The sequence below is a fragment of the Ovis aries genome, chromosome 13, assembly GCF_016772045.2.
Source record: "Ovis aries strain OAR_USU_Benz2616 breed Rambouillet chromosome 13, ARS-UI_Ramb_v3.0, whole genome shotgun sequence".
Taxonomy (NCBI): domain Eukaryota; kingdom Metazoa; phylum Chordata; class Mammalia; order Artiodactyla; family Bovidae; genus Ovis; species Ovis aries.
In genome coordinates this window covers 42,865,045-42,884,160 of record NC_056066.1, presented here as the reverse complement: position 1 = coordinate 42,884,160, position 19,116 = coordinate 42,865,045, and the positions used below count along the sequence as shown (strand labels likewise).

Here is a 19,116-nt window from a genome sequence, read left to right as displayed (position 1 = left end):
TGGTATTTCCATCTCTTTAAGAATTTTCCACAGTTTGTTGTGATCCACAGAGTCAAAGGCTTTAGCATAGTCAATGAAACAGAAGTAGATTTTTTTGTGGAATTCTCTTGCTTTTTTGATGATCCAGTGGATGTTGGCAATTTGATCTCTGGTTCCTCTGGCTTTTCTAAATCCAGCTTGAACATCTGGAAGTTCTTGGTTCACATACCATTGAAGCCTAGCATCAAAGATTTTCAGCATTACCTTGCTACTATGTGAAATGAGTGCAATTGAGCAGCAGTTTGAACATTCTTTGGCATTGCCCTTCTTTGGGATTGGAATGAAAACTGACTTCTTCCAGTCCTGGGGCCACTGCTGAGTTTCCCAAATTTGCTGGGCTATTGAGTGCAGCACTTTCACAGCATCATCTTTTAGGATTTAGAATAGCTCAGCTGGAACTCCATCACCTCCACTAGTTTCATTCATAGTGATTCTTCCTAACGCCCACTTGACTTCACATTCCATGATGTCTGGCTCTATGTGAGTGATCACACCTAATGGTTATCCCGAGCATTAAGGCCATTTTTTTGTATAGTTCTCTGTATTCTTGCCACCTGTTCCTAATCTGTTCTGCTTATCTTAGGTCATACAATTTCTGTCCTTTATTGTCATCATCTTTGCATGAAGTATTCCTTTAATATCTCTAATTTTCTTGAAGTGATCTCTAGTGTTTCTCATTGTACTGTTTTCCTCAATTTCTTTGCACTGATCACTTAAGACTTCCTTACCTCTCCTAGCTATTCCTTGGAACTCTGCATTCAGATGAGTAAATCTTTCCCTTCCTCTTTTGCCTTTTGGTTTTCCTCTTTTCTCAGCTATTTGTAAGGTCTCCTCAAACAACCATTTTGCCTTGTTGCATTTCTTTTCTTGGTGATGGTTTGGTCACTGCCTCCTGTACAGTGTTACAAATCTCCACCCATAGTTCCTCAGGCACTCTGTCTATCATATCTAATCCCTTGAATCTTTCTGTCACTTCCACTGTATAATCATAAGGAATTTCATTTAGGTCATACCAGAATGGCCTAGTGGTTTTCCCTTGTACTGGAGGGCGCACAGTCCCACTTTTACCAAAAGGGCATTTGCGGGGATAGCTGCTCTTCACTTCAAAGCCAATAATCAGGCCAGGTTGGTGGAAAGGAAAGTTTGTTTGATTTCAGATTCCAGCAACTGGGCTGTTGGGGTTACAGACATCGACCCAAAGGCTGACCCCCCTCCACTTCAACCAGTGGGGCAAGAGCCCTTATAGACAGAAGTGATAGTGTTGCCATATGCAGAAACACTACAGTCTGCTCTGAGAGTCATCTTCAAATTGGTCATCAGTGGTCTGACCTGTGTCATCTTGATGTTCTATGTACATTAGTCTTCAGTCCCAGGACCCATTTGTTTGCATTTCTTGAGTTCAGTACTCAGAATTGTGGCAGCTTATGTCATGGATATATTCTGGCCATCATGTGGTTAACTTCTCCACCTGGTGTTCTAGGATCTATACAGCAGCTCACAGGATATGGTTCAGAATATTATCTCTAGTCCTTGAGAAATAGCGGGAAGTCCTTGATTATGCTTAATGACCACATGGTTATTATTTAGTCTCCTTTGACCCTTTTCCTTTGTGTCTAGTTTCTCAGTTCTCTGATTAAATGTATTCTTTGAAGTTTTCCACAAAGAGCTGGGAAAGGACATGGTACCGGGGCAAGGATAAAAGGATTCTGCTCATTTCACCACCCACCAGCAGAAAATTGGGTTAAAGATTTACTAAGCATTGCCCTGCCCACCAGAGAAATACAGTCAGTACCTCACATCAGGAAACTTGCACAAGCCTCTTGAAAACTGCAATCACAGAAAACTAAACAATGTGATCACATGGATCACAACCTTGTATAACTCATGAAACTATCAGTCATGCCATGCAGGGCCACCCAAGATGGACAAGTCATGATGGAGAGATCTGATGATGGAGAAGGAATGGCGAGCCACTTCAACATTCCTGCCTTGAGAACCCCATGAACAGTATGAAAAGGCAAAAGTATATCATACTGAAGGATGAGATACACGGGTTGGTAGGTGTCCAATGTGCTACTAGAAAAGAGTGGATAGATAGCTCTAAAAGGAATGAAGAGGCAGAGCCAAAGCAGAAACAACACCCAACTGTGGATGTCTCTAGTGGTGGAAGTAAAATCTGATGCTGTAAAGAATAATATTGCATAGGAACCTGGAAAGTTAGGTCTCTGAAACCAGGTAAATTGGATGTGGTCCAACAGGAGATGGCAGGAGTAAACATGGATATTTTGGAAATCAGTGAACTAAAATGGACGGGAACGGCTGAAATTAATTCTGATGACCATTATATCTACTACTGCGAGCAAGAATCCCTTAGAAGAAAGGGAGTAGCCCTCATAGTCAACAAAAGAGTCTGAAATACTATATACTAGGGTACAATCTCAAAGGTGACAGAATGATCTCGGTTCAGTTCCATGGCAAAGCATTCAACATTGCCATAATTCAAGTCCATGTCCCAAACACAAAGGCCAGAGAAGCTGCAGTTGACTGGTTCTCTGAAGGCCTAAGAGACCTTCTGAATCTGACACCAGAACATAATGTCCTTTTCATGAGGGGACTGGAATCTGAAAGTAGAAAGTCAAGAGCTACCTGAACTAACAGGTATCTCTGTTAGTTTGTATTAACAGACTTTGTACTCCAAGTTTGGCCTTGGAGTACAAATGAAGCAGGGCAAAAGCTAACAGAATTTTGTCAAGAGAAGGCTCTGGTCTTAGCAAACACCCTCTTCCAACAACACAAGACCTGTTCTCTAGGAGTTGGAAAAGGCAACAAAATTGATTTCCCCCTAAAACCTCCAGAAAAGAATGCAGGCCTGCTGGCACTTTAATTAGCCCACTGAACCGGATTTTGAATTTCTGACCTCAGGGTATGTAAACTAGTACATTGGTGTTGTTTCAAGGCACAAAGTGTTTGGTCATTTGGTGTAGCAGCAGCAGTAACTAATACGGATATGGTTCAAACCAGCCCATTTCCGTCCGCAGCATCATGGGATTTCCTCTCTCTGCTGGACTGTTCCTCTGACCTCAGAGGCTGGCGATACTCTTCAGGGTACCCCAACAGTGTACTTGTCTCTTAATTCCACTTCCTTCTTCAACAACTGCCCAATTCCGTGGTCTGCATTACAGCAAAGTCTTTGAAAGCTGTGTCTACTCTGTTTCTCACTGACCTCTTAACACGACTTCTTGAACCCACTCTACGCAGAGTTTGCCTTCACCACTCTGTCAGAGCTGCCCTTGACCCAGGGTTACCTGCCAAATCCAATGGTCAGGTTCAGTCTTCTCTTACTTGTCCCCTTGCAAGAACTGGATTCTTTTCTCCTCCAATCATTTACTTCATGTGCCTTCTAAAAACAGTCCCTCCTACTTCACTAGCCTCTTCTTCTCTGCCTCTTCTGCTGGTTCCTCCACATTTTTTTTTTTTTAAGAAAAAACTAACTTCTCAATGCTAGGTTCTCATGAAGCGTGATGTCCCAGACTACACTCACTCAAGTATACCGTATTATCTCTGATTTTCTAGTTTCATGGCTTTAAGTGGCAACTAAATTTGAGAAGCCACAAATATAAATATTTTACCTAACCTTTTCTCTAATAGACTTAATGTCCAACTGTGTGCATGCATCTTCACTTGGGTACCTAAAGGCATCTCAAAGATCCATGTCTGTAACTGAACTCATAATCTTCCCACAAAAAAAAGTCCTCCCCCACATCATCTCCATCTGAGAAAAGGGCATCTCCTTTTCCTATCCCTTAAGCACAGACGTTGGGAGTCAGCTTTGATTCCCCTCTTCCTTTCACTTTACATCCAATATGTCAGACAATCTAGTTGATGGAGCCCTTTAAATGTATCCCTATTCTAACAACTTTGACCACACTTACTGTTCCTTCTGTGGTCCAAGCCAACATCATCTCTCACCTAGATTGCTGTAAAGTCCTAAAAGAGGGCTCTTTTTTCTCTTTTTCATCTCAAAATAGCAACAAGGGTAACTTTTTTTTGAAGCATGTCTATTTATGTAACTATTCTGCTCAGAACCCAAAATATCATTCTCCATTTCCCTCAGAGTAAAGTCCTTTCAAAACCCCTTGTGACACAAACCCTATGGTGCCACTATCTCTCTGGCATATCTTCAGCTTCTGTCTCTGCACCTCACTAAGCTTCACCCAAATCAGCCAACTTCAGTTCAGTTCAGTTGTTCAGTCGTGTCCAACTCTTTGCAACCCCATGGACTACATCACTCCAGGCTTCCCTGTACATCACCAACTCCCTGAGTTTACTCAAACTCATGTCCATTGAGTTGGTGATTCCATCCAACCATCTCATCCTCTGTCATCCCCTTCTCCTCTCACCTTCAATCTTTCCCAGCATCAGGGTCTTTTCAAATGAGTCAGTTCTTCACATCAGGTGTCCAAAGTATTGGAGTTTCAGCTTCAGCATTAGTCCTTCCAATGAATATTATGGACTAATTTCCTTTAAGATTGACTGATTGGGTTTCCTCGCAGTCCAAGGGACTCTCAAGAGTCTTCTCCAACACCACAATTAAAAAGCATCAATTCTTCAGTGTTCAGCTTTCTTTATAGTCCACCTCTCACATCCATACATGACTACTGGAAAAACCATAACTTTGACTAGATGGACCTTTGTTATTAATGTCAGCCAACTTGCCGTCCCTTAAATGTTACATAACACTCGGCCTTCTTGAACTTAGTATTTTCTGTTCCGGAATAATGAATGGAGCCACTGTCTCTATGTTGCAAGGCTGTTTCTTGTACAAATGAAAAGTTGTGTGGGATGAAGGGTAGTTGGTGTCTCTGCCTAACAGATGTACAGAAATGAGAGAGATTGTGCAGAATTATCTCCTACAGGCACTTACTCATTTCTAACAGCTAAGTCCTCCTGATTTCATTCACAGTCTTATCCTCCAGTAGGCTATAGACTCAAGAATTTCTCATTTTAATTGATATTTATTGATAATAAATGTGTTACTAAAGAATATTCAATAAAGTTTTGCTGAATTAATGAGTGAATGACAACAAATGAATCAATGGCAAAATATATAAAAATTCATCAAAATGCTAAGCATGGGCAAAAAATTAAGAAATTAAATAAAAGAATATGATATGCTGCTTTATAGTAAGCAAAATATAATACTGGATTTTTAAGTCATATTTTTATTTTACCGAGATAATTATGCTAAGTTAAAAATGAGTAGAAAACCTATAATCGAAAATCTTTTCCCTTTGTAAATGAAAACACACACATTTCTACAGTAAAATCATAAGGAAGAGGCACCAAATTAAAATATTATTAAATGGGTTAGTCATAGCTTATCTTTATTCTCTATCGTTTTCTTTCAACTTTCCAAACTTTCTGTAATTTGCATTTTTTAACTATCACAAAAAAGTATTCTAACTTTGAAGCCTTTATTGTTTCATGAACTGTTTACTTTTTTAAAGGAAAGGCAAACTTTCAAACATTCAGACATTTAAGCACCTCCACCAAGTACAAAAATCATCTTCATAGTCCTAGAAGCAAGTAGTTCTCAAAGAACCACAGTGAGAGCTGAGAGTCAATATTCTTCAGAGAATGGAAACTCAGGATGATCGACACAACTGAAAGAGAAGAATGATTCATTTATTAAATCAGCCATGTTGTCATAGAGAACATTATTCTGTGAATGTGGTCAGGATGGGCTAAAACTCTAAATCTATAAACACGTCCCTCGTTCTCCCCCAACAAGCACACCTGCAGGTGCCTGCTCCGTGTGCACACGGCACCTGCACGTCCAGTCCCAACATCCACATGTGATCTCCACTCCACAGTGACAGGCAGTTGGACTCAGGTTACAATTTATATGAGAGCACAAGACCTAGGGCTCACTGTGGAGGCCACTTCACACACAGGGAGAACTTCTTCGGTCCCTAGTTGATGAAAAGGTGCACAAATTAGCTGCCCTTTTCCACACATCCATGGATAAGCAAATACTGAGCACCCCAAAAATACAGAGCACCTCCATTAAGGAACTTGTCGTCTATAGGAGAGCTAGCATGTGCACCTGAATAATCACACAGTTCAAAGCGGGATTATTACCTCTTTAATTTAGTCAAACATTGGTTATGCAGTAATTACTATTACTGCTTTTTTTCATTTTTCCTATGTTTCTACTTTTCTTTCAGAATTTGTCTTTTTAAATTTGATTGATTAAAGAGTGCATTCTGAGCAATTCCAAGTACCAGGAGCCTGGCTCAGGTCATTACCTGAGCCCACAACAGAGTACAGAAAAGTAAGTATCCACCTTTTTTTCAATTATCATGTCTTTTATCAGAAGCATGATAGCTGCTATAAAAACAATAGGGAGAGTTTTGAAATCTTTCACTGGAAACAAAATCTTCATTTCACCAATAATTGGTATTCCCTTCTCTCTAAATTCCCTTCCAACATCTCGTGTTTGATTAGCCCTCTGTCCCTTCAATCCTGACATCTTCCTGCAGTAATTGGGCAGCTGGAATTCAATGTTAGTGACTAATTCAAAGTCAAGAGGGTAGGGGCTCCCCAGGGACCTCTGATGGACAAATGCAACACTGGTGTGAGTCTTGACTCAAGAAACCACAGAGACCCAGATAATCTTACCTGAGTATGTCCTGCTAAGCAGTGACTCACTGGAGGGTCAGTTAAGCTCAAGATCTACTTGTAATTCAGTTTTGTGAGACAACAAGGATGAAGACATGGGAGTTGTAATAGGGAAGAAAGGGCAGTGAAGAGATCAATTTGTAGGAAATAGATGGTGTCTTGGTGAAGAAATGCCCATAAGGGAGAATGTCCACCAGACCCTTACGGGACAGGGTGGAGGCAGGCCCATATGACATCGTAGCACTGATGGATGTTGGCCTTTCTAGGACGCTCCTCCATAAAAAAACATCTACAATACATTTTATAGTTGTGTTGGGGTTAACATGATTGCAGGCTTCCTAGGTGGCTCAGTGGTAAAAGATCCACCTGCAAAGTGGGAGACATGGGTTTGATCCCTGAGTCAGCAAGATCCCCTGGAGAAGGAAATGGCAACTCACTTCAGTATTCTTGCCTGGGAAATCCCAGGGACAGAGGAGCCTTGCAGGCTACAGTCCATGGAAGACCAAGAGTTGGAAATGACTGAGTGACTAAATAACAACAACAAAACTTGAATGCAATTCATGATGGATTCATTATTATACAAAATATTGTTAATATAATAATTTTCCACTGATGTAGAAAGAAATAGAGATTAAACATGTTCACAGGACCCTGAAAGAATACAGGGCTGCAGGCACCTTGCCCTCTGTGTTTCCTGGGTCCCTCAGCCTTGAGAGGAGATACACCAGGCACAGGGATTAGGGGCACAAAGTAGTGAATTCACCATGATGTCAACTCAGTGATTTTATTGATGGGCTGGCCTGGGCCCCATCACATTCCTCTTGGTCAGAGACAGAGCCCTGGAGGAAACCTCTGGTCTGGGGTCTGCAGGAAGCCCCTGGTTTACTCCTACTCTAGAAATCAGCACTGTTTTCCTAGATTTAAGCTTTTAAAAAGCTAAGCTCTCCTGCTGACCTGCCTACTACAGAAAACAGTATTTGTGGGAAACATAGGCAAGTCACTTACAGGTGAAGATCATAGTATCTTATATTACGATTGAGGCCATCGATTGCTTTCATGTCTTCTGGAGTCAGTTCAAAGTCAAACACCTGGAAGGAAAGAAGAATCACATTGACCTCTCCCCCAAGGAGCCAGCCTCCCCCTGGGGACTGGAGGACTTTCCAGCTGGATGAGGACAAGAAGAGGGGATAGGGAAGCATGTCTGTTCTCAGTTTCCAGATGAATAAGCTTAGGACCCTCTGCTGAGTTCTAACCTCTCCCTTCCCACACCGTCTCCTTCTCTGTTAACCTCACAAACATTACAGCGCATCAGTCGCTCATCTTTCCAAGTGAATTACTTGAGACAAAAAAAGAAGAAATCTAAAATCATTTTTTTCTAAACACACTGCTTTTAGACACTCCTGACTTGATACTTGAACCTGAGTTGACATTAGACTGATTGCCTCTCCCCAACATACCCTAAGGGCAACAGCATTTGGCTGAAGCAATATGGGAAGGAGGCTCCCCTGAGAAAGCCTGTTCAGCAATCTGATATCAAACTACTCATTATCTATGATTGGATCTAAAAAAAAAAAAAAAACCTTTATGTACATACATTCCTGGAGAAAGTTATGAGAAGGGTTTAAACATTAAGGAACAACAAATTATTAAAAATTCACGTCATAACAAATGGAAATGGAAAGCTCAATTTTGTAAAGAAATTCATTTTCTCCGAAGTGATCTCTTGTTTCAATGCAACATGAACCAAAGACTTAAACACATATTCTGTTGTGGAAGTTGGTATAGTGATACTGAATTTTAAATAAGAGAAGAGCTAGTCAAAAGCAGTCAAGACATCCTTAAAATAGAAGAACGTACCATACTAAAAAGCAAAACATTTTTTACTTCAGTAACACAGTACAGAAATAGTTAAATAGACAAGAGTGGGCAGAATTGTACTTATGGACACTTGATATGTGGCAGAGTTGACAAGGAAAACGTGGAAATGGACAGTTGTTTTTGTTATTCAGTCATTTAGTATGTCTGACTCTTTGTGACCCCAAAGGAAGAGGTTTTTCTCCCCACTCACTGACTGAGAATCATATCACTGTGCTGAAAAGAAGACTAGGTTAGTTGCCTTATTCTAGCCAATAAAAACTATACAAAGGAGTCTTCAGGCTCCTCTGACAAGAGCCACATCCACCTGCTAAAGCAGAACTCCCGAGTGCTCAGCACTGAACTGCAAATGCACAAAAGAGCCCAGCCTAGAGGACAACAGCTGAGCTGAGTGCAGGCTCATTTTCAAACCACAGATTCAGATACATAAATGAACTCCGCATTAAATCCTGAAACTGGGGAGAGTTTCCTGTACAGCTAAGGGCAGAATAATGGTCTCCTACAAATAAATCAAAAGAGAAACAACCTAGCTAAAGTGGACAGACAAAGTCATTAAGAGGAACTTCACAAAGACAGAAACTCAAAAAGATTAAATGTATGAAGATGAAAGCCTATTAGTATTCAGGGAAATAGTAATAAAACCACAAGGCTTTGGAAGTTAAAGAAAATTTTTGTGCCCCCAAATTCACATGTTATGGTGTTAAAAATGGAGCCTTTGAGGGAGGAGTAGGTCATGATGGCAGAGCCCTCACAAATGAGATTTCAAGAATATCATATTCATATAAGAGACTTGGGAGAGCTGTTTCCCCTCCAACATGTAAAGATACAAGGAGAAGCCTGTGACCTGGAGGAGAGCCCTCACCCAACCACCCGGATCCTGATCTCAGATCTACAGCTTCACAACTGTGAGAAACAAATTTAAATTTTTTCACAGCCACTCAGCCTGTAGTGTTTTGTTAGAGCAGTTCAAACAGTCTAAGAAAAATCACATGATGCAATTTTATCAATTGAGAACAGAGAAACTAAGATATTTTCCGTAGGAGCCCTCTGCCCACAGCCCTGCTCGTCACCTGTATGTTCTCTTTGATCCACTTCTTGTTGTTACCCTTGGCCAGAACCACAACCCCACGTTGTATCTGGTAGCGAAGGGCAACCAGAGCTGCCGTTTTCTTGTGCTTTTGAGCAATGGCAGAGAGAACCGGGTCCTCCAGGAGAACAGGGTGGTTTGGGTTCACCCTGGAAGGAATTTCAGAAATGTTGAGGAGCTGAGACTACGCAGTTTCTAAGGAGGCTTCTCAAACAGACCAAGTAGGTCCACTCCAGACCAGTGCTTCCCAAAGTCTGGTCCAGGGACCGGCAGCATCAGTTATCACTTAGGATCTTATTAGAAATACAAATTCCATGGCTGAGCTGAAGACAAACTGAATCAGAACCTCAACTGAGACACTTCCCATTTTTTGTTTACAGAGCTCTGCAGGTGATTCAGATGCATTATTGAGTTGAGACCAGAATGCCAAATTGTGGATTATTTTCTTTAATTCTCAGGGGTTTTCTTTGGCAATAAAGGGCATGAATAGAGAAACAGTAGGAGGAGCCCAGGAATTGTTTTTAAATTTCACTTTTTAAGGTATTGATAAAAATTGAGTAGTCTCAAAAATAAGACACGTTTATTTCATCATTATTTTTCTAGGATGTTCACAGAAATGCTTCAAATTGAAATGTTTTCTATCGTGATATACCGAGTAGTTACATATTATCCAAATTTTAGATATGGGCTAAGTGAGGCTTGCAACATCTGTTTTTACAAATGTGTTCATTAGTTAATAAGTAAATCATGACATCACCTTGTGTCTCTGGTCGCAACTGGGGGATTCTATATAGATTTCAGTGCAGACATTTGTTATTGATGACTCTACAAGCTAATACAATGTAGAAAACTTGTCTGGGTGATGGGAAGATAAAAGGATTAATTTCATCCCACCCCTCTCTCCCCTCTGCCTATGAGAGATTTCCCAGTACTGTGCTATTTAAATGTTTCATCAAATATTGAATTTCAGGGAAACTCCAGATGTCTTCATTAGGATTCAATACCATTCTTTTACTCGTTGGGATCCCAGAGCAGCATAGGCAACAAGAACGATTTCATGTGACTTGCAGAAATCCAACAGTTTCCTCTGGTTGAGATAAGGGTGACATTCCACCTGTAGAATGCCCAAAGAGAAGAGTGGCAGATTATATGCAAAGGCAATATTAATATGACAGAGAAAGACTAAAAGTTTTCAAAGGCTAAAGGAAAGACTAAAACATTAAATGAAAACTGGAAATGTCAACATTTACAAGAAACAGAGAAAAGTGTATCTATACAGTTAATTTTATGATAGACATGGATGGGAGAACCAGTCCAATACTGATACAGCAATCAAAAGCTGTGCTCTACATTTGAGTAGATGTTCTTGAGTAACTATTTCATAAATTACTAGTATCACCTTGAGCCTTTAACTTCACCCTCTAACCTGGATGATTTTCATCACCTCCAACACATTTTTCTGAACTATGCTCCCTGTTTAAGACTCATAAATGCTGAGACAACTAGACCAAGAATTCAGACATCAGAACCCCACACAAACCCTTAAAATCCACCTCAGCTATTTTGACTCTTCATTAATTTACTTCTGATTCCATGTTTTTATCATCTTCCTTCCTGTATGCAGTTCTCTTCAGGGCACATTTCCCTCATCTGTTCATCCTTCCATCTCAGAGAAATGCCTCCTTCCTCTAGTTCTGAGTTCTACCCACAGTTTAGAAGAAAGGCACTCACCTTTTCCAGCCAGATGTTTGTAAACAGAGACAATGTTATGGATTCTATTCACACCATCCAGAGAGGCTCTGCTCTCTAGAATCCTCTGACCCACAAAGGTCAGATGAACAGCAGGGGAGGACAGACAGACATCTGGCTCCTGGGCAAGAAGGAGGTTCTGAAGAGCAGGAGGGAGAGGAGCCGAGCTGCTCACCTGGTTGCAGACGGGCTTGTACTTGAGCCCCGGCTTGTTCAGGATCTTCTCCATCTGCTTGTGGTTGAAGTTGGACACCCCGATGGACTTGGTCAGCCCTGCATCCTTACACTTCTCCAGGGCCTGGGAGGGAGGAGTGGTGAATAGTCATGAACAGTCACTTGGAATGGGCAATAGAATAAGAATAAATGCTGAAAAACATCAGTAATCACATTCGTCCATCAAGAATTACCCTTGACTATCAAGAAGGTCATGATTTCCCCACCTTAGAAAAACTCCAGAGAAGATATATCACATGGAAGGAAAAAGATACCTGTCTACACTGCCCCAAATTCTCTTCCTCCATTCCTCTCTGTGAACATTTCAGCAGTGATTTCCTCTCCACAACCCCAGCATTCATGCCCTTAGATTCATGAACTGCTGAGTCTGATGGTCCACAGCCCATTCTCACAGGTGGAAGAAATGAAGGAGGTTCCCCCTCTTCTGGCTGGTTCTCTCCTCCATGGACTCACCTCCCACGTGCGACAGAAATCCACTGAGTCAAATATCAGTTTTCCATTTTCATCTTTGGGGTATAATTCCTCCCCTGGCTGGAACAGAAGCACTCATTTTAGACATGTCACAAAATAAATTTCTCTGCATTTACAGGCTGCCAGGCACCAGGGAGTAAACCTCCATCAGGTAGCTTCACAAATTTCTAAATATTAATATTTGCAAAGTGATTTGCACATATGGAGTTGTCAGCAATACCTTTAGGAAGGAGGACTATTCCAATCTCTTACACTCAATATATGTTGTAATAAATACAATTTTTCTAGGTCCTAAAAGGGACTCACAGTGACTTCTCTGAATTTTGTCTGCTCCTTGTACTTGCCAATTTTGAAATGCCCTTTTGGGCTGGGAATGGCAGTAAGTTACATGACATAATTTCTGGAATAAACTTTGCAGTCTTCATATGGCTAGATATCAGACTTCCTTTTTCATCTGAGCATCAGGTGCCCTAGGGCAGGCATGTGAACCAGCAAGGCTATCTTTAGGTGGATATGGAGTGTGGACGATCCACACATTTTCTCAAATATTCATGACCATGAGCCTTGAACTGCCCCCAAGGTCATATTTGCCTCCAGTGGAAAATGTTCAGTAAAAAATAAAGTAAATCATGAGTAGTGTCTGATAAGGGATAGAAGAAAGGAGACATTTCTGAACACTGCTGCAAATCCTCAAAACTCTCTGTGTCTGGGACTTGCTATCTACATAGTCCACTAAGCAATTTTGCATTACATAGCTTGAGTTTATTTCTATAACTTGAAACCAAGAGTTCTAAGTAAACCATCATTCTTAATGGCTAAGTGCAGTCTACAAACCTCATCGTGAAGACAGGCAAGAGTGTAAGCCATGTCTCCCAACTTCCTATACAGTTAAGAGATTTGACTCACCCAGAGGAAGCACCACCAAATCTCCTCAACTTGAAAGAGTAGAAGACAAGATTAACTCATCATGTTCGACGTAAGGCAGTGTCATGCTCACCACAGCTGCACCAAACTCTTGGTTCATGAAATCCCCAGACACTCAGGAGTCATAACAAGGACTGTGTGCAGAACTGGCTGATTTCTATTTCCTTTAATTTTTCAGGCAGAGCCTCAGATTATTAACCCCTTTCAAAAAACTCAGTAAAAATAATCACAAAGGATTATTTGGGGGATTCTACTCTAGTGTAATCATCCTTTCAACCTACTAAGAAAAATCTTTCTTCAACCATCCATGCAAGTTGATACGCATTCTAACACAAGATATAACATTGACGTGATCACACAAATTTCTAACCTTCAGAGCCAGCGGATAATGCATAATATAGAGATCGACATAGTCCAGTTGAAGATTTTTCAGTGACTTTTCCAAGGCTGGTCGGACCAACTCTGGTCGAAGGGAAGTTAACCAAAGCTGCAGAAGTTAAAGAATGAAAGTTGCATTAATAATACACGAGGTAATTTTTTTTTTGAGGCTTGTAGGATATTACTTCACCAAGGATGGAATCCCGGCTCCTGGCAGTAAAGCACCAAGCCTTAAACGCTGAACCACCAGGGAACTCTAATACTTTAGGAATATACCAATAAGCATAGTTCCCCAAACAACCCCACCAAAGGATCCTATTATGTAATTGTCATCTGGGCACAATCACTTGCACACGTGCACACACACAACACACAGTACCTTTGAAGTGCAGAATATGTCTTCTCTCTTCACAGTGCCATCTGCAATCTTGCTTCGAATGGCCTGGCCAACCTCCTCTTCGTTTTGGTAGGCATGAGCACAGTCAATGTGGCGGAACCCAATCTCTATAGCGAATGGGGTGAATTCCAGAGCATCTCTCTTAGCAACCTACATAAGCAACAAAGGTGCAAGTTGAATACCCACATAAGATATTGCTAGGCACAAGCTTTGATCTTCCCAAGAGTCAACTTTTTTCTATGTCTTTGGTTAGTTCTGTATGTATAGTGATGAACCCATGACAGTTTCCCTTAACATTCCTAATAAGTAATTAAGGAACCCTTCAACTTCAGGTGATCAGTGGCTGATTGCTGGTATCAGAGGACGGCAAAACCACCTTTAGGTTCAGGGATTTGATGAAAGAACCCAAATGACTCAACAAAACGTTGTAGTCATGAATATGATTTATAATGGGAGGTGTTTGAAGCAAAATGAGCAAAGTTACAAGGTGCCTGGTAAAAGTACCAAGAACCAAGGTGAAAGCTTCTGAGACTTCTACCTACCAGTGAAGCCACACAGAATACACCCAAAAACATACCAAAAAAAAAAAAAAAGCTGTATCTTTTCAAGGTGTACAATGTGATATTCTCATATAAGTTATTCTTGTTATTCACTTGCTCAGTGGTGTCTGACTCTTTGCAACCCCATGGACTGCAGCACTCCAGGTTTCCCTGTTCTTCACCATCTCCCAGAGTTTGCTCAGACTCATGTCCTTTGAGCCAATGATGCCATCAAACCATCTCATCCTCTGTCCCCTCCTTCTCCTCTTGCTCTAAATCTTTCCCAGATTCAGGGTGTTTTCCCATGAGTTGTCACTAGCATTAAGTAGCCAAAGTGTTGGAGCTTCAGCTTTAGCATCAGTCATTCCAAGGAATATTCAGGGTTGATTTCCTTTAGGATTGACTAGTTTGATCTGCTGGCTGTCCAAAGGACTCTCAAGAGTCTTCTCCAACATCACTGATCAAATGCATCAATTCTTTGGTGCACAGCCTTCTTTATGGTCCAGCACTTACATCCATACACGAACATGACTACTGGAAAAACCATAGCTTTGACAATATGTACCTCTGTGGGCAAAGTAATGTCTCTGCTTTTTAATACACTGTCCAAGTTTGTTATAGCTTTTCTTCCAAGGAACAAGTGTCTTTTAATTTTCTGGCTACACACCATTCACAGTAATTTTGGAGACAAAAAAAAAAAATAGTCTGTCACTGTTTCCATTGTTTCCCCATCTATTTGCCATAAAGTTATGGGACAGGATGCCATGATCATAGTTTTTCAAATGTGGAGTTGTAAGCCAGGTTTTTCACTCTCCACTTTCACCTTCATCAAGAGGCTGTTTAATTCCTCTTCACTTTCTGCCATTATGGTGGTGTCGTTTGCATATCTGTGGTTACTGATATTTCTCACAGCAATCTTGATGCCAGCCTGAACTTCATCCAGCTTAGCATTTCTCAGGATTATACTCATATAAGTATCCATTGTTAATAATTACCACAAGCAAGCTAGTTAACACCATCACCTCACATAGCTACCTTTTAGAAGTGCTTGTAAGAAGATATAGATCTAGTCTCTACAAAATCTCAAGATATAGCCCATTATTTTTAACTATAGTCAACTTGCTGTACATCAGGTCTCCAGAATAATGCATCTTATAACAGAAGGTTATACCTTGACCAACATCTTTCCATTTTTCCCAGGCTTGTCATCAGCTTCTGGTCACCATACCTCTACTCTCTCTTCTATGAGTATCACTATTTTAGATTCCACCTACAAAGAGATCATGCAGTATTTGTCTTTCTATTTCTGGCTTACTTCACTTTGCTTAATGTCCTCCCAGTTCTTCTGTGTGATTGCAAATGGATTAACTTTGTCTTCAATGCTCAATACTATTCCATTTCTTTTTATGTGATTCAAAATCTTTCCCATTTCAAGGAGGTAGATAATTGGGGTAACAGAGTTCTGCTGGGTCTAGTTCTGGTTTTTCTTAAATGCCCGGACATGTGGGGATGGGCTTCCCTGGTGGCTCAGATGGTATAGAATCTGCCTGCAATTCAGGAGACCTGGGTTCGATCCCTGGGATAGGAAGATTCCCTGGAGAAGGGAAAGGCTACCCACGCCAGTACTCTCGCCTGGAGAATTCCATGGACTGTACAGTCCATGGGATCGCAAAGAGTCAGACACGACTGAGTGATGTTCACTTTCAGGGATGTACCTGGGAATGAGCCTATGAGCTTCAGTAACAGCCCTGTCCCTTTCCTCTCCTCAACCCAATGTGCTCTATGAAGTAAACAAGTTCTGTCTTCTATCTGCAAAGTGTCTCTTAATAATTTTTCCACTTTATAAATTAGAATAGTGAACCTCAAAGTATAAGTCCAGTCCCTGTCACATCTACTCTAAAGACAAGATAGACAGCAAACTTTCTGGCCTGCAGTCTAGAGACTTGTCCACTAACCCCTCTTATGACCAAGCACTGCAGACCATACTTTAATAAAAACACATTACAAAACCCCAGGATACATTACAAAACCTGGCCTGTAAGATTGTGTCTTATCCCCTCAAGTGATACTAAGGTTCCCATCAGAAGAAGTTTCCAAGCAGAAATAGAAGTAAAGTAAAGTCGCTCAGTCGTGCCCGACTCTTTGCGACCCATGGACTGTAGCCCACCAAGTTCCTCTGTCCATGGGATTCTCCAGGCAAGAATACTGGAGTGGGTTGCCATTTCCTTCTCCAGGGGATTTTCCTGACCCAGGGATCGAACCCAGGTCTCCTGCATTGCAGGCAGATGCTTTAACCTCTGTGCCACCAGGGAAGCCCAAGCAGAAACAGAAGCACAAGGCAAAAAGCAGCTGGAGTGTTCCTTGCCTGGCACCAAGCAGGTATCCCACAGTAGAAAAGCAATTCTCTCCCATTAGTTTTAAGTCACCTCATCTTCAGGACCTTCCACCTCAAATACTTCTCTGGGTCATGTATTATTGGAAGCAGGAAAGAGCTCTTAAACTAATAAAATGTACAGAGAAAGCTTGCAACTGCAGTCACCCACAAAGGAAAGCAGCTGACAGTGATCTTGACAGCCAAGTCTCACCTCTTCTGCCAAGCTGGAAAAGAGACGGAAACTGGAGGGGAGCCCAGACCCAGTGTAATCTACAGGTGAGCACAGTTTCACACCCTGAGGCAGAGTGAAGACTGAATGCTCTCTCCTCTTTCATAGGGCATGGTTCTGGCCAGGTTAGTGGAACGATGTGACCCTCCCAGAGTCACACAGGAGCTCAGTGCTTGACAATCCAAGTCCCTTTCACTCATGTTACATCCACTACTATTTATATCTTGACCTACAACTGCTACTGTTACCTCTGGAGGTGCATAGGTTCCAAATCCCAGGACAGGAATGAAGTGGCCGTCATTAAGTTTCACTCTCTGGCTTTTGGGATCCATTGCCTATTTCTCCTTGGAGTAAACAGACTGAGGATTTTCTTATTTCTTCACAGGTTAGGAATAACAGGAAGGTAACACCCCAGCTGCACCATCCAATGTTAGCAGATATATTGTAAGAAGAGCATGATTAAACCAGTTTCCATTGAGTAAGAACAGGATTAAAATCAGTTAGCTTGTTTGCTCTTTTTTTAGCCATAAAACACTATTATATAATGATGACATGTGCTGAATAATTATTGACTATATTTTAGACTAGACACTTCCACAGAAGCAATAGTTTTTATTTTTCTATTACAAAGCCAATCTCGATCAAACATCAGTTGAAACAACAGTCTTACAGTACAAACACACACAAATATACAAATCACACAATCCAAAAGTGTTTAATAAGCATTTTTTAAAATGTTAACCTTTAATGAAGAATCAAAACTTCAAATGAAAATAAATTTGCCTTTTTACATTTTCCACCAGCAAAATTATTATGCTTTACAGACCTGACTGGTGAAATCCTGAACATGATATGGAAACCAGACTTTGGCCAAAGTGCTTATTGGAGGTTAATTATTAATAGTTTTAAGATATCATATGCAGTGTGCAAACTCTGAGTGTTCGTACCTTGTACTTAGTTATATAACTCTAATAGTACTCTCATATGTAACTGACACATATTTTACATAATTTATTAACTGTCCCACATTATTCATAAAGAAAAACCTATAAACAAATTGAAATACAACAAATTTGGAAAGAGTAATGGAAATTGTAATGCACTTATAGACAGGGATATTGTGAAGACAAATAAAATTTAACATGTGCAGTGATGTCAGCAAAATGGTGAGATGGGAGGATGGAAATCTCCCATGGAAAGACAAGAAAGAGAAGGCAGCTGAAAAACCTCATAGGAGCTCTGGAAAACAGTCACACAAAGATCTATAGCCAAAAAAAAGTGAACAGACAGCTAGGAAAAATCCAGAACAAAATTACAGAAAATTTCATCATATATTACTCACCTGTACCATCCTCCTGCCTGGGGCAGTACAGTCTTGATCAGTTCCAGTTGCCTCCCTCAAACCAGAATGATCAGAAAAAACCGTATGTGCAATGTTCCAACCTACCTGGGGACTGCCTGGAGACTGTTGTCTGTTCCACTTAACTCTAAACTGAAGAGCAGCTGGAGAGGCTATTACAGCTACAGGAGGAATATATGGATATATATATACATACATACATACATACAGGTACTCAAGGACAAAGGAATAAAGGTGGAGACATAGATTAGACCATGTATTAATAGAATCCTGAATAGGACTGGGGTGTGGCTTTGGGGGACATAGGGCATTCAAAAAACAGTCATAAATTTACCAGAATCAGAAAGCAATTCTTGGGCCAGGCATGATGATGACTCAAAAATGACTGAGACCCCCTTAGCTTTCTTGCTGGGCTGATCCCAGGACTAGGAGCATGATGAGCAAACTAATGAAGAAGTCATGACAAGAAACAAATCTACCAAGAGCAAATTTTTACCTGCTGCTTCAAGTACCCAATGATGAACACAAACAACACAGGAACACAGACAGGAATACACACACACACACACACACACAGCAACACACACAGGAACATACACACACACATCTGGATGGGGTAGTGCACACTTATAAGGGATGGAATGATTTTGGACCCACCATCAGAGTTCTGCTCCAGCACCTTGGGACCTACACCATCCAGTAGGGTGGGGACACCCAGTGAGCACAGAAGCCTCTGCTCACACTTGGCTCTGGTGTAACTTCTCTCTCCCTTCCCACCA

At 41.0% G+C, this 19,116-nt stretch overlaps 1 protein-coding gene and 1 long non-coding RNA gene across 5 annotated transcripts in view; one reads left to right on the top strand and one right to left on the bottom strand.

Annotated features, from left to right (window-relative positions):
- LOC132657635 (uncharacterized) overlaps positions 1 to 19,116 on the top strand; it is a 28,824-nt gene that overhangs the window by 1,861 nt on the left and 7,847 nt on the right. Inside the window, exon 2 of the long non-coding RNA XR_009596086.1 lies at positions 6,267 to 6,373. This is a non-coding gene — a long non-coding RNA (uncharacterized LOC132657635). The remainder of the gene's footprint in view (positions 1 to 6,266; positions 6,374 to 19,116) is intronic.
- Positions 5,393 to 19,076, bottom strand: LOC101107809 (dihydrodiol dehydrogenase 3-like). Of its 4 annotated transcripts, none has more exons than XM_027976789.2 (10): positions 18,320 to 18,496; positions 17,226 to 17,392; positions 13,818 to 13,985; positions 13,431 to 13,547; positions 12,119 to 12,196; positions 11,607 to 11,729; positions 10,687 to 10,796; positions 9,666 to 9,831; positions 7,726 to 7,808; positions 5,393 to 5,702 (listed from the first exon to the last, which is right to left on the bottom strand). In XM_027976789.2, exons 2-10 carry the CDS (start codon positions 17,307 to 17,309, stop codon positions 5,660 to 5,662), a joined length of 972 nt encoding a protein of 323 aa, XP_027832590.2. In that variant the 5' UTR covers positions 17,310 to 17,392; positions 18,320 to 18,496; the 3' UTR covers positions 5,393 to 5,659. The 4 variants fall into 4 exon arrangements, with proteins under 4 accessions (XP_027832590.2, XP_027832592.2, XP_042085605.1 ...); XM_027976791.2 differs by having other exon boundaries at positions 18,425 to 18,496; XM_042229671.1 differs by lacking the exon at positions 17,226 to 17,392 and having other exon boundaries at positions 18,425 to 19,076.